This window comes from Protopterus annectens, chromosome 12.part0, assembly GCF_019279795.1.
Source record: "Protopterus annectens isolate FY-2018-M chromosome 12.part0, PAN1.0, whole genome shotgun sequence".
Classification (NCBI taxonomy): Eukaryota; Metazoa; Chordata; order Ceratodontiformes; family Protopteridae; genus Protopterus; species Protopterus annectens.
In genome coordinates this window covers 1296563342-1296579817 of record NC_056746.1, presented here as the reverse complement: position 1 = coordinate 1296579817, position 16476 = coordinate 1296563342, and the positions used below count along the sequence as shown (strand labels likewise).

General features: G+C 38.8%; 1 protein-coding gene across 2 annotated transcripts in view; it reads right to left on the bottom strand.

The window, feature by feature from the left end:
• Nucleotides 1–481: 481 nt before the first annotated feature.
• The window catches only part of KIF3B (kinesin family member 3B), a 446778-nt gene continuing 430783 nt past the window's right edge, over nucleotides 482–16476 (bottom strand). For both annotated transcript variants that reach the window (XM_044090351.1, XM_044090350.1), the window contains exon 9: nucleotides 482–1083. In XM_044090351.1, coding sequence (XP_043946286.1) covers nucleotides 990–1083 — 94 coding nt within the window. In that variant the 3' untranslated portion in view covers nucleotides 482–989. The remainder of the gene's footprint in view (nucleotides 1084–16476) is intronic.

The window sequence follows — 16476 nt, the reverse complement described above, 5'->3', positions numbered from 1 at the left end:
AAGCTAATCATCTTTTCCAATGGACCAGACAATGAAAACAGTCCATGATTTAAGGGTAAAGCTCAATGTAGGATGACTCTGAGAAAGATACAACAACTGATATAACATTTTAAGAATATTTTCTATGCAAAACTCCTAGTCCCATCTCACTGTGTGTGGACACAATGTGGCCAGAATTCGTCACAGGACACTTTTCCACCCTCTGTAGTAATGACATTTCATCACCACACAATGTACTCTCTCAGCTCTTAACCCCTTTGACATGGAGATTATGGCATGTGAAGCACCACTCTAATGATTATTAGCACAGCATCACTGGCAAAGGACTGGTCCCATAACATAAATCCTTTGAAAAGTAACGTTTCTGGGGACAACCATGTACAAACCACCATAAACTCCTTCCCACTGTACCAGCTCACTACACACTAGAAGAAAATTAAGATACACCGTTCTATACAGTAACATTCAAAAAACAATGGCCTTCCACTACAACGCGACTTCTACCATCAAAAACTGTCGGTGTTCTCTCAGGTATCTGTCATCAGTTTATTGTAAACATGTTAACATCTGGCCTCAAACACTGAAAGCACAAGGTGGACATTTAAAGCAAAAGGAAGCAATCTGATGGACAAACTATTTATCCCAAAACTTACATCTGGTATTTTGGTATAGTAGGGGGTACACTCAGTCACTTCAGCACCGACAGGCCTAAAAAGTTGAGCAGTTCTTAAACTTGAACAAGAGTACAACAACCTGACATTACAGATTGAGAATAAAACTGATTTTATGCCCTAAGAGTCTGTAAACAATTAGGTTTCACTCCCATAAACTTCCCAACAATCTGTACTTCATTTCCCACAAAAGGGAATCTGTCTTTTTTTGAAGTAATTCCCATAATCTCTCTTCTACTTCAAAATTTAAACATTCCTGCTTTTCATTCTTCTTGTCAAGGTCTGTTGAATTTGTTAGTACTAAAATAATATATACAGTTACTTCGGAACAAGGCCCCTTGACTGTGGATACTGAAGAAATCCAGAGCTACCTGAAGAAGATGAGGTACCCGGCCTTTTTCCATTTTTAGGCCTGCAAAAGAAATTGAATATTGTGTCAGAAACCAACATGAGAAAACTACACTGAATTCCAGGCATTAGCAATTCTTATGTAAAATAGTAGAAGCAGCATTGTGATGATCTAAGATAAAACTGCAAATATAATAAACCAAAAATTATTGAAACACAGCAAATTTTGACTCAGTAAGCACTTTTGTCTTATAAAGACTTAGTCAGCAACTGCAAGTACTGAACAGCAGACACAGTCTAGAAAGTACATATCAAGTTCAGGCAAAGCAATCCATAATGTTGAGTAAAGTGAACTAATATATATTTACATTTTTTAAACAAGAAATATCTTTATTAAATGATCAGTTATGACACAAGCAATCATACATACACATAAATGATAACAAACCATACTGACATATTATTAGCTGCAGGCATTTTACATCACAAACCATACTGACATCATTTTAGTTGCAAATATCATACATCACTTATAATCTACTCAATCACTGTCAAACGCTACATAACCCATTCAAATCCTGACTTCTTTTAAATCTCATTCCTCCCCTGTATGTAATGTTCAAACAATTCCCATTTTTCCTATGTAATTTGCTCCTACCCTTTTCTAAAGATCTCAATTCCAGATGTTTTATCTCTGTTAATATACTCACTAATTCTAGTACAGTGGGAATATATATTTTCATTTTGGTACAAAACACACCCTAAGTGATCATTTAAAAACAAGCAGTGGGAGAAAAGCCACTGTTGAAAAGCAGCTGTACAATTCATGATACAAGTGACAGAGTTGCACTGCATTTTACTATTTAAATGGACTACCTGTTGGTATTAAACTTTAGTTTCTTTCCTATGTAGTGAGGGTTTGTCAGGCTAGTTAAGGACTTGTGTTTGCATTAACATAGTTCCAGGCCAGTTAACTCAGAGCTAAGGGTCATGAATTCCCAAGCTGTATTCTTTCAAATTACTGCTGTTTTAAAAGTTCTACTGCGTAAAACAGAAAAGCCAAGTGAAGATTTGTAATTTCTTGTTTGTTAAGTTAATTTTAACAGTCTGTATCTGGTTTAGTGAAAGTCATTAAGCCTATATTTGTAATTCCAGTACAAAGTTGCACTAAACCACTGTTGCAAAGCAGCTGTGCCATTCATAATATGAGTAACATAGCTGCACTGCATTTGCCATTTAAGTGGACTTACTGTTGGTATTAAACCCATTTCTTTCTTAAGTAGTAAGTATGTCAGGCTAGTTTAGGACTTGTGTTTGCATTAAGGTGGTTTCAGGCCAGTCAGCTCAGAGTTCAAGGTCTAAAAAATGTTCCTTCCTACCAACCCTGTTGTATGTGTGCTCTTAAACCCAGTGTCATCTGTCGTTGCCCGCTCCTTATGACAATTTGACAACAGAATTCTCCAACCTCTCAGTTTACTGGCTGCTGATCATTTTGCTAGGTCTCTCCCCCAAAGTTATTCACCAAGCAAAGAGACCTTTGACAAAATTGTTTAATATTGAATCTACCGATACTGCCTGCACAGATTTTAGTGCAAAATTAGTAAGTTTTGGCTGTAGTTAGTTTACTAGGTCCTTCTGGTGGCAGAAGAGGGTTCCCAGGACAGTTGCAGGCATTAATTGCTACAGACACTAAATTCATGTGTCTTGTTATAGGTTTGGTGTGCTCTATTGCGCTACTGCTTACTTATTTTCAGTGCTATAAATACAATAATTTAGTGCAATGCTGCCCATCACACTACAGTGTGGCTGACTGCACAGTATAGACACAGTTATTTACAGCATTAAGTTTCTATATACAGCCTCTTACTCCAATATGTACTGTACTTTAAATAATCAGTAGCAAGTCTACCCAAATATTATTTTAAACAAACTGAACTCCAAGCAGTTATAGTCACCCCTCCCTCCCACAGTCATTCCTGTCAAAACCATGGACCAGCACTTTCTCACAACTTCCGTAGTCAGCCTGACTGAAATGGGTATTTTGAGACAGCTTAACAATCGTCTCATTCTGTCTGATGATCATCTATTACTCAAGTAGCATAATACAGTATGTGAGCGATGTACAAAAATCTTACACACAGCACACTCAGGTAACAAAACCATCAGCAGTACGGCACACCTCACCAAACCCATCTCAATACAAACAATCCATCATATGCAGAGGTCCTAAAATTAACTTGCATAAACCTCAGTGACCTCTAAAATGTAAAAGAGGCACAAAGCATACTCAGCATGTTATGCCAACATTCTAGTTACAGGTTACTCCACTGGAAGACGTACAGATGGACACTTTTTACCAGAATGAGTAAGGAAAGAGTGATGGTTAGTTGTTTGTCTGCTGCCAGGATCCATCAGATCACACTTGCATACCTGTATGACTGTCACAGCAGATGTGGGTATCAATGACTTGAAAGGTACCTCCCTGAACTACATGAAGGGAGACATAATGAATCTCTCTGATTATGTGTCCAAGGCAGATTATCAGCCTAGCACTGACCAGTATTCTACTTTTTCCAAGATGATGCTACAATATGAACAAAAATAACTGACTTCAGTAATTGGCTTAGTTTTCTATCTCATTCAAAATGGGTCCAATATCCGTCAACCTGTCAGGATACGACTTGAGAGACCACACTGCTTCGTCAGGATGACCTGCATCTCTTGCCCTCTAAGGCTTTGATAATTGGAAAAGACATTATCCACTCCCATAATGCCTTTTCTGATGCAATAGATTCGTAGGAAAGTCCTAGGCTAGCTGCTCTTGTGGGGATGTTCAAGCCCCACCAGTTTCCCTTTTTGTGCTGGAAATAACCTACCCCATTTGGTTATAGAATGGTCTCACCCATCCCATAGTCAATAATTATATATTATCCCTAATGAGAATAACTGGGATCATACCATAGATAATTTGAGGGGACCCGTGCATGGGATAAAGCATTTAGGAGCTGCCACTGTCCATTAATAGTACACGGGGTAGTCCTAGCATAAATTTTCTGTTTCCCATCCATAGATCCAAAATGCACTTGAAAATGGATAGGGATGAACTTTGTTTTATATGGATGGGGACTCGGTTCCACAGCAGCGAAATATGCCTGTCCCTCCAAACCGTTTTGTGGTTGTTGCAGACCAGGTTTAGATTCCTAGACCAAGTATTTCTGATGCCATTTGACTTGCTGATGAGCAGTAAATCCATCATTAATGAGTTAGAGGATACTGTGTATGCCAGACACAGTCACCTCTTAGCAGTCTGTAGGATGCCGAGTATAGTGACAAGGCTTTGAGTCGGTCCATGAGGACATGTTGTTTAGGTCTTGTATCCTTTATTTCTGTGGGCTTGCCAGTTGTTGCATGTGTCTGGACAGATACATGCCAAAGGGAGCATTATATTCAATGACTGGCCTAATGAGGACAGAGTAAAGAGTGACAATGACATACCTAGATCTAGACACAATCCCATTGTTTATAAAATGTGCAGTAAAGAAGGATTCTCTTACACTCTTACAACATGCTGGTCAAAAGTTAGGTTACTGTCCACATAAATTCCCAAATCCCTAACAACTGTGCCATCTCTGAGGAGCACATTGTCAATGTGGTAGTTCCCTGGGTAGATGACTTCTTAAAGGAGACAATAATACATGTTTTGACATTTAGTTCAGACCAAGATTTTGACAGTAGTTATTTATTTGATACAAACCTTCCTGCAACATTACTAAGTCACCTGGGGATTAAATGACTAGTCCTAGCTTGCAGTCACCTACAAACATTTAGGCAGCCACAGCTCTTTGGTACTGGCTTTCACTTCAGAAAGGTAGATGCCAAACAGGAAAGGTCCCAACACAGTACTCAGGGGGACGTCACTGGTGACTGGTCTCTTTGTGGAGACCAGTTTTGCAATGCCAACTTGATAAATCTACTAACATATTGAAGCAAGTAAAGGGAAATACGAAGCTATTACTGCTCAATGCCAGGAGATTAAACAAGCAACTCTTCTCCCTGTCCCTACAAGCCCTTCTCACCATGGAGGATATAGATGTCTGTGTATGACTAAGGAATTGTTTAAAGTAGCAGATACCTCTCTGGCTGTGTAGTGCTATAATACCCTCCACAAGTTTAGACCAGCTATGGTGCAGGATGGGAAAAGGTGGAGGTGTCTCAATCTTCATCCAGAAGAGACTCGCATAAAGGGTGGTACAGCAGAATGATGAACTAGAGCTTCTTCATGCTCAAATCACCATCAGAAAAGATCCCTCACCATCTATTAACTAGTTATACAACTCCAATTAATACCCACGAAAGCCACAATGCTTATTTACAGGAACTAGAATCACTCAGTATTAAACCGAATACCATTTTCCTAGGTGATGTAAACTACCCATTTATATACTGGGAAACCTATACCACCACTAGTGCAGAGGGACAGAGATTCCTGGACTTCGTCAGTACAAATGCCCTGCAACAATTAGAATACCAAATAGGGAGAATAATATATTGGATCTTGTCCTTACTAATAAGGAAATATTCTGCACCACCCCTTGTGTATCTTCATCACTTGTTAGGGTTGACTATAAAGCAGTCCCCTTTGAAATAAAAATGATACCAGAGACCCCTTCAACCCAAGGTACCTCTAGAAATTACCTACTCCTAAGTGACATATTGGCAAACTTCAAGTCCCACCCAAACCCAGTTAACTTCACTGAGAATGCAGAAATGTACACCACCACTCTACACCAGCATGTAAACAGCTGCACAGATGGCAGCTGTATCCTGTAGGAACAAGTGCAGGGTAAACTCCAGAAACAAACCCTCATGGTGGAGCCATAATGTCAACAAGCTTTATAATAACAGGACAATTTTTTTTTAAACACCTTTGTTGAATTAGCACATAAGACACAGGTAAACATACATTTACATAAAAAAAACAAACCATATTGACATGTTCACAGTTGCAAACATTATAAATTACATATATGCTTTTGTATAATTATCATAGCTCTAAAATACGTAAATTGATTTATTCCTGCCTTCCAGTAAACCTTACTCCTACAAAACATTATTACGCATGTAATGGTCCCACAATTTCTATTTTTGTATGTAATTTGCTCCAACCCGTTTGTAAAGGTCCTACTTTGAATTATGTTATTTCTGTCACAATGTTCAATACTTCAACTACAGCTGGGTTAGACCTTGATTTCCGTTCTCTGATTTTTTTTGGCCGCTACCAGATTTAACTTAACAAGGTCTTACTATGTTACTACCTCTAGGCAATTTAGATCTTGTATCTGGGCTAAAAAAATATTCCTTAGTTACACCCATTTGCTCACCCGATATTTCTGACAAAGTACTCTGTAGAGAATTTTCAAAGTTTGCCAACTCATTGCACCCCCAAAACCTATGTTCTCAGATACTTTGTTACTTTCTGATACTTTCTGAATACAATATTCTCTATGGCAGTTGTCATTCTCCTTAAGTATATGCATCCAAAATCAGGCTCTCTCATTTCTTGAATCCCCCCACACACTTCATCATCATCCCTTTCCACTTGAATTATAGCTTTCTGCTTGCAATTTATATATATACATCTGTATGTATGTCTGTGTGTATGTATACATATATATATATATATATATATATATATATATATATATATATATATATATGTATATATATATATATATATATATATGTGTGTGTGTGTGTGTGTATATATATATATATATATATATATATATATATATATATATATATATATATATATATATATATTTATTTATAGATTTGTATCACTTCACTTAAAGACCATTTCACTAACACCCCAGTTCACTGAGACCAAATCACCTAAAGTTAATTTATATAAAAGCCTTAACTTTGTAGCTCTAAAATATCCATTCATATCAGATAATCCTAAACCACCTTGCTATAATGGAAGGATCACTGTATCCCACTGTACCCTTGCCCTCTTCCCCTCCTAGATAAAATCCTTCAACTCTTTATTAATCACTGTCCACAACTTCTCCTCTGGTTGATAAAAATACGCCTGAACTATATATAAAACGAACGGGACTTAAAATATTTCAACTGCTTGTATCATGTTATCCATATCCATAAACTAGAGCTTCCAGCTTTGAAGTTTTTGTATTTTCTTTTGTTTACTCTCTTCCCACATATCCCTAGCTGCCATAACAGAATCTTTTATAATTCATATTCTTAAATACTTCATTTTATTGTGTCCACATAAATATGGGTATTGCTGAACCAAGACAAGTATGGGTTTATAGTTTAAAGCTTTAAGCTTTCTTTGGTCTTCACTAATTTAATATCCTGAAAAGACTTGAAACTGTCTCAATATGTTCCACAGCACTGAGATGTCCTTTTCTAATTTTATTAGGTACAAAATAATAACTTCTGCAAGTAAAGCCAACTTTTCTAAATCACCATACCAATTATATCCTTGAATTTCTAAGTCCTTTATTTTCTTTGCCAATGGCTCTAAATATAACACAAACAAAGGGGAAAAAGGACACTCCTGCCTTACAATTTATTTTATTTTACATCTGTTAACCGGGAAAGTCTGACTGGACAAAGGTCTTTTTCCAGCAGAGGCCTGGGAAGAAAAGTTCAACATACAAGATGCAAATATCAGACATAAAAACGATCCAAGTTACAACATGAAAAGTATAATGACAACAGCAACATACAATGCACATTACAGTGATAAAATATCAGATGCAGTAGGATTCAAATTACAGTTAGAAAAACAGAGTGCAAATAACTACATGCAATGTACAGTACAATGACAGAGACGGTGTGAAAGTAAATCTAGCTGATGAGAGGTACAGGTTGGAGAACTATGCAGTTTGAAAGTTATATTCTTTGTGGTCAGAGATTACCCCGTTATACCTTTTAGGTATCAGTACAATACTTAGAATTATCTGTAAGGGATATGATAAAAGTCCTGTATACAAAGAAGGTTTGAGAAACATTGTACACTGGAAATTCTTGGTCTTGTTGATATATAGTACTGAAGAATGAACATGAGTGGAGAAATCAAAGTGTCAGAATACCAAAGGTCAGTACTCTTGGTAGTTGAGTTAATGCAAGTGGGTTAGATAGCTTTAGAGATTAAGGGTGAATTAACTAGTGGTGGTGCAGCAACACAGCCATGTATCCACAAGATGAGTTTTTAGCAATTGTTTAAACTTTATCAAGGAGGAATGGGGTACTATATTCTAGGGCAGAGTATTCCATTTTTTAGATATGAAGCTGGAGAAGAGGGAATCACCAGCGTTCTTGTTGGCCTTTTTTACCTGTAATAGTAATCTATTACTTGAACAAAGTGATCTATTGTTTGAATGTGGAAGTATTAAATTTTGGAGTGCAGGGGTTTTGTTAGGTTGGTGAAGGATTTTATGGGCAAAAATCAGTTGACTACAGAGAAGGAGTTGGGTAGTTGAAGACAATTAAGTTAAGAGCTGAACAGTGATGTGATCTGAAAGGAGAGTCTGTGGCAAATCTGACTATTTTATTGTAGCAGGAATCAATTTTGGCTACTTCAGTCTTTCTCAAGTTTTGTAAGTATTGGGGAGACACGGAGGAGTGTACAAATGAGATGGGTACATGCAATGGTGGATTTAGCCTGTTTAGTGAGGAATTGTTCATTTCTGTAGAGAACACCTTATTTTTTGTGCACATTCTTTATGGTCTGGACAATATGGATGTCATATTTCATATTGTAGTTGATTTCAACACATAGAAATTTAGTGCGAGTTACAGCAGAAATGAGGGTTTTGTTCTTGGACATAATACTGAAGGAGGGGGCTTGAAGTGGTGGACCTTGTTAGGTTGAACAGAAGTTTTGTTTGTTAGGGTTTAAGATTAGCTTAGGTTTGTGACCCATGCTTCAACTGAGAAAAAGGATTCTTGTGTAACTGAATGGAGTTCCTGTAGGGAGGAGGCAGAACAAATTAGGGCCGAGACATCTGCATATAGGATAACAGAAGCATGCAGACAGGAAGTATGTAGATTGTTAGTGAAGACTGAAAAGAGTAGGGGGGTCCTAAAATGGAGTCTTGTGGAACTCCTATTGTGACTGGAGAAGTGAGAGAGATTGTTTTGCCATTGGACAGCTTGCTGGCAACCTGATAAATAGCTCTGGAACCAAGAGATAAGAGGGTTGACTGATATTACACTCAGAAAGATAATTTTACTATGTGTGACCATGTCAAAGGCCTTGGAAAGGTTAAGAAAGACAGCGGATACAAATTTCTCATTGTTTCTGTGACAGTTAACTGTATTGGTGAAGGACAATAATGCAGTAGTAGTAGTGCTATGGGAGGGATGAAATCCATGCTGGGTGTGTGTGTGTGTGTGTGTGTGTGTGTGTGTGTGTGTGTGTGTGTGTGTGTGTGTGTGTGTGTGTATGTAAGTGATCCATAATTTGTTTATGCATGCATCTTTCTAGGATTTTGGAGCGAGGGGACAAATTTCTGTGTTGCTTGTCTTCTTCCAACCCCAGACTCTGGTTCATGTCCAGGTACTTCTGATTCTTCTAGTCAACTTGTGTTTTTATTCTGTTTCTCAAGCACTCTCCTTTGGAACACCGGAAAAGATTTCACTGGCAAAGTCTCTCTATCAGCATTATTATCAGAAGAATGAAGAGCAAAGCCCCTGTCTGACAGCTCATTTTTTGTTGGGACAATCTTTTGCACTTCCTCCTTAGTTTGTTCTACATTAAAAATTCCTTTGATCTTTCAGGAAAAATACAGCAGTTTGAATCTCATGTCTGCCTCTCTACATTCCCTAACTGCTGGGAGAAATCTGTTTCACTTTTGCCTCGTGTACACTGAATATTCATTTTCCACTAACATTCTACTATCTCCACTGTTTAATACTTTGCCCTTTTGACACAGTGTAGTCAGGACCAACCCTTTCAGCTGGTATGACAGCATCTTTATAAAATACACAACTTGGCTGCTTTCTCATGGCCAGGTTTGGGGCATACACACAATGTGCCTTTCAACTAACAAATCAGGCTGTGGAATACTAATATTTGTGCCTTAATAAAATCAATACAATCTGTTCCTTCCAGTTTCTTTGGTACAGTAAAAAAATCAAGGTTTTCTCCGAGAGCTCTGTCCTTTAACTCTATCATTTTTTGAAACGCTTTTCTCTGCTACCGTTTTCTTCATTTCAACCTCTGATTTTTGCAGTTTTATCAGCTCATCTGAATAGCTGTTTAAAGCCTCTTTCTTTTTCCAGCCTTTTGTTATTTGAGTTGATATAGTCCTCCAATGTTACTCTTATTTTATTCAGCTTTGAACACATTTGTTTTATTTTTTTCTCTAAATTACCGGAAGCCTGAAATGCTTTTTGCTGAACAGCTGTAGGATTCTCTCCAGTCAGTGTTTTCTCTTCAACTTTTCTAGTTGATTTTCTTTGCGGCTCTCTGTGTTTTTTCTTTGGTGGCATCCAGGTAGTATAATTACTAGCCAGTGAGTTAATTTTACTAAAACTGGCAGAATTACTATCCCTTATCTCTCAGTTTGGACCTGCTCCTGTGCAAATCCTGGCTGAATTTGCTCACTATACTTCTCTCACCCCTTCAGCTTAAATCACACTTCACAACTCTCTTCTGTCTCCTACTCCACTCCTTTCATTTTTCCCACTAATTTACCTTATCCACTTCATCTCTGCAGACCCTTCCTCTACCTCTTTCTCTTTCCTCCCTACTCACCTAAGCTATACTCTTCTTATAATATTCTCGTCTCCATCCTTCTACCTTCTATAACCATAATATGAACACCATCTCTCATACTAAGACATCTCACAATCCCCCCCAACTGACTCTAATAACAGAATCTCAGTTCTTTTTAAAATATCTTATTATAATTGTCTCAGGTCTCATTTATCACATACTACGGTATGTGACACAATATGACTACAGAGTATTTACTCACATTTTCTCCATCGCATGTTGTTTTTCATTGCACTTTACTATGAGACATATGTTTGATGTTTTATTCTGTTTACATTTTTCACTCTTATAATTTGTAATGTAGCATGATACTTCATTATTTAAAATGTCTGTACTTAATTTTTAAAAGACTGTGATTGTGGAGTTTTTCACCCCAGGCCTCTGCTGAAAATGGGCACTTTCTGGCCCAGATGGACTTTCTCAGTAAAACATACTGTATCACTGTATTTTCTTTTTTCACACTGGGAGAGTGACAATTAACCTGATGATCAGAGAATTTTGATCAAAAGTAAGAAGAGTAACTCCCAGAATGACAGAGCTCTTGTCACTGAAATAAACAAACTCAGGAGCTTAATAAAAATCCACCAAAGCCAAGTTTGAGGCTAAAATAGCTACCCAAGTCAAAGACAAGCAAAAGGCCTTTTTTTAGCTATGTTCATAATTTCAGAAGCACAACCCAGCAATGTGCTGAGCTGACTATGAATGATGTCATATAAAATGATGCTGAATATATAACGAACCTACTGACCAATAAATTCAGCTCAAACTTTATCCCTCTCTCCCATTCCTCAGAGCTGCTCTTGGTTTGGCTACTTCACTTAAGAGTTAGAGAATCTGCTCCACCTAAAGCCATCCACTGCTAAAAGATTAAAAATGAATATTATTTTGCACTTCTACTGATTATTTTTTACTTTATTTCATATGAATCCTGTATTACTTGTTGCATTTCTCGCACTTTAGTAGCGTTTCAAAGCTGAACTGTTTCCATTACTGCTCTTGTACTTCATTACACTGTATCTGCAAGTTTTACAAGACTCTAGTATCTAGATTGTATGGTTTCCCTGCACTTGAGCTCTAAAACTAGCATTTTTACATTGAGAGGGTTTTCTGACTGTAGTCTTTTTTTTAACAAGAAACATCTTTATTAAATTATCATATATGACATGGGCTATCAAAGTGGGAGGGGATGGCATATAATGGTTAAGGTCTTTACCTCACAGACACAAGGTATAAGGTTTGAGTCTGACCTCTGGTTGCTGGTTAGGCTTGAAATAGTCTGCAGACTGATAGCCTATATCTACCTATGAACCTATAAATGAAAACAAACCATACTGACATAAAACAATTTTAGTTGCAAACATTATACATCACTTATAATCCATCCAACCATTGTCTGTCAAACATAACATAGCTCATTCAAATCCTGCCTTCTTTTAAACCTCACTCCTCCTTCGCACATATTGTTCCCACAAATCCATTTTTTTCTGTGTAATTTTCTCCTACCCTTTACTAAAGATCACAATTCCGGTTGTTTTATCTCTGTTACTATATGGTTTAGACTTTGATTTCTATTTTCTAATAACTGCTTTTTGGGCAGCCACTAAAATTAGACTCACCAAGGCCTTACTATGTCTAGGGAATTCCGAATCTGTATCATAGCTCAAAAAAAAAAAATCCTTAGTTACACCAATTTGCTCATAGGTTGGTACTGAGCTATCTGCCCGAAGGCATATATTAGCCCAGGCACGTTGTGCGGTATTCACCACCCCTTTAGTAGTTCCCTAGACCCTTGTACTAGCAGCTAGTACCCTTGGCCCCTATCTAGTAGTGCCGTTGGTGTGATCCCCGGTGTGACCTTTCTGTTACCAATCCACTCATCAAGGTTCCTCTTGAAGAGTGATAGTGAGGGGCTCTGTCTTATGTAGATCGGGACCCTGTTCCATAGTAAGGGAAGTCTCTGTGAAGGGAATCTATCCCTTCAGCATGTTCTATTCATTGTTGTGTTGAGGTTTATATCCCTAGAGCGTGTAGCTTGAGCAGATTTGGTTTTGCTAAGATGGAGCATGTTCAACAATTCTGGGTTGGACATGGTTCTGTACGTTAGACAGAGATCGCCTCTGAGAAAGCGGTATGCAACAGAGAACAGTCTTAGCTTTTTCAATCGTGCTGCATAGGGCAACTGTTTGAGGCCAGTAATTCTCTTGGTTAGGTACCTCTGTGGTCTCCCAGCTGCTGGAGATGTCTAGCCAGGTACATTCCAATACTAATAATTTCGAATACTGGCAAAGGCATTAGCCACCCCCATAGTGCCTTTTTTAGGCAGTGTCAAACCAACAGAACTACCAACATAACAAATTATTCTAATGTCAAGATGAAGGTACTACTGCTCAATGCTAGGAGTCTTAACAAGAAACCGTATTCGCTGGAAGTTCTGCTTGCACTGGAGAGTACAGACATATGTGCAGTTACAGAGACGTAGTTCAAGGCTGTGGAAAGCACCCCGGCAGTGAAAGGCTTCAATGCCTATCACACATTCAGACCACCCTCTGAAAAGAAAAAAAATGAAAGGAGGAGGTATTTCCATTTACATAAAAACAATCACACCTCAAGATTGGTCAAGCAGAATGATTTGCTTGAGCTAGTCCATGTACATCTGACCACAGGCAAAGTCTCTCACCATATTATCTCTAGCTACAGGGTCCTAACCATGAAAACTTCTCCACATACTTGAAGTTACTAGAATCACTTACCATTCAGCCCAACACATTACTCATGGGTGATTTTAACTACCCCTCCATAAACTGGAAATCATACATGACCACTAACATACAGGGTCAGAGATTTCTGGACATTGTCAATGCAAATGGTCTGGAACAGCTGGTGTGCACTCCCTCTAGGGGCTCAAATATCCTTGATATAGTACTCACAAACATGTGAGAAGCATTGCACCCCCCATGTAATGTCCTCATTGTTAAGATCGGATCATACATCGGTCTCCTTTGAAATAAATTTAACAGTAGAACCCCAACAAACCCTAAAACCCCAAAGAATTTCTCCAAGGCAAATTACCTTCTGTTAAGTGATGCATAAGTAATGTTAAAGCTCTCCCTAACCCTGAAAATACAAAGGCCTACGCAAGAGTATACACAAATGTCCTTTATAATGATTTTAACAACTGCACAGAAATGGCAGTACCTCACTGAACTAAACCCAAGTCTACTCAGAAAAGGAAATCACCCTGGTGGACCCCAGCATAAAGAGACTATACAACAGAAGGAATTCCTGTCTAGAAGAGAGGAGGGTGCACAACAGAGAAAAAAAAATCCCTCATTAGTCTCAACAGGCAAATCAGGGAACTTGTTAAGTCTTCAAAAGTTAAATATAAGGCTGAAATAGCCTCCCAAGCAAAGGATAACCAAAAAACATTTTTTAGTTATGTCCGAAATCTTAAGGAAATACTCAACAATGTACTGAGTTGGCTGTAGATGACACTACCTATACTCAGCTAGAAGAAACAGCAAATCTGATGGCCAATAAATTCAGCTCAAATTTCACCCCCTTATCACCTCTGGTCATTCCTTATGAAATACCCCCTACCACTCCTTTGCCTATTACCACAAAAGAACAGGTAGTTACTGAGAAAGACCAGGTCGTCACTTTGCTCTCCAAAGCTAGAAACATGGCATCAATGGGCCTTGATGGAATCCCAGGGTTCCTATTAAATAGCTTGAAACATGACCTTGCAAACCCACTCAGGTCTCCATGTAACCACAGTCTCCAGACAGGCTTTGTCCCAGTAGTCATCCCTCTGCACAATGGGGTATCATCAACGGACCCAGGAAACTACTAACACATAAGTCTGACTAAACTCATATACAAGGCTATAGAAAGGATAATCGTGGACTCCATTAACAATGACATAGGAAATTGCTAGACTCTAGATACAACCTAGTTTGGCTTTGTCAAGGGCAAATACTCCCTGTTCAATCTGGTGGACTTCTTTGATAAGGTCAACAAGAACATGGATGGGGGTAAGATATTGCATAGTTGCGTACCTTGACCTGGCTAAGGCATTTGACACAATACCCCACTTAGGTATCACAGATAAACTCACAAAATTGGGCATAAACCTCTGTGTCACCAGATGGGATGCCAGACGGCGCATAGATAGGACGTGTGTTATTAGAGTGAAGGAATTCACATCTAGCAAGAGGCCAGTCAGCAATGAAGTACCATAGGGCATAGTGCTGGGCCCCCTCCTGTTTGAGATATACTTCTCAGATGTAAAAGCAAATGCAGATGGCCTTTGGCTGACCATGTTTGCTGGTGACTGCAAGTTGGAGCCAATTAATGACTTCCGAAACAATGTTGCTATCCTACAGAAAGGACCGATACAGACTAATGACTGGTGTCAGAGCCATGGCCTCAAACTAAATGTGACATGCATAATAATATCCTTTCAGAAATCAAACAGCCGTGCAAATTACAATAGTGATAGCATCCCTGTAAGAGTTGACCTAGTGGAGACCGATCCAAGTACTCATATAGCTAGTAATCTGAACTTTGACTACCATGTGTCCATGGTGGCGAGGAAATCCTTCTATGTGGCTTAGCTTATAAGTAAAGGCATTGCATCCAGATCTAAGGATGTCATAGTATTACTGTATTCAACCCTCAGACCAATAACTGAGTATAACACAACCTCTGACATGTATCTCGCCAGGCACCTGCAACAGTTGGAGCATTCTCAGAGGTTTCTCTCCAAAAAAATACAGGGTATAATCAACGTGTCATACGCGGACCAATTACAAGCCCTATCACTGCATTCAGTTGCTTACCGATTACCAAGGGGTGATCTATGCCTGACATACAAGAAAGTCTCTGACCCAGCCCTGATGAAAACGTTGCATATTCACAAAACTAACTGCGAGAGGGTTACCTGCTCCAAGGAAACAAATTTGATCTCTGGCATGAATAGGTCATGCTGGAGGGACAGATGTGTGTCCCACAGATTGCCCCTCCTCTGAATTAGGCTATCTATTCACATGAAGTAGAGCCCTTCCCTGATCATCTTCAAGCACAATCTGGATCAATGGATGGGAAATTGTAAATTCACGCCTGGGGTGGTGCCCATGCCATTTATAGACGGGCAGTCTGTAAAAATTGTCAAAACCTCACTTGCTGACCCTTGCTGTCTTTCCTCTAGGGAAAGAAAACTGGTAAAATTTGGGTAAATCTGGCTAGGCTTGTAAAGGCTCTTGAGTTGTTAGCCTAGTAGTCTTTCGGCTTTTCCCAGTTAGGGGTCGCCATAGCGGATCTCCAGTCCGCTAATGATTGGCAGTAGATTTGTACGTACCGAGTTGCTGGGCCTGTCGCACAACCTTCAATGAAGGTACGCCCATTCACGCATGTCTCCACACAGAAGACGCTCTAGATGAAAATCGAACGGGACAACGTCTTACTGTGAGGCGACAATGCTACCGCAGCGCCACCACCGCAGTTGAGTTGTTAGCCTAGTAATCTCCTATAAACCTATGAATCCATCTATCTGACAAGATATACCTGAAACCAGCTTGCCTCCAGCTATCACAGAAGACAAAATCTTAAAGGTGCTATTAAAAGCTAAAAATACTGAATTGATGGGTC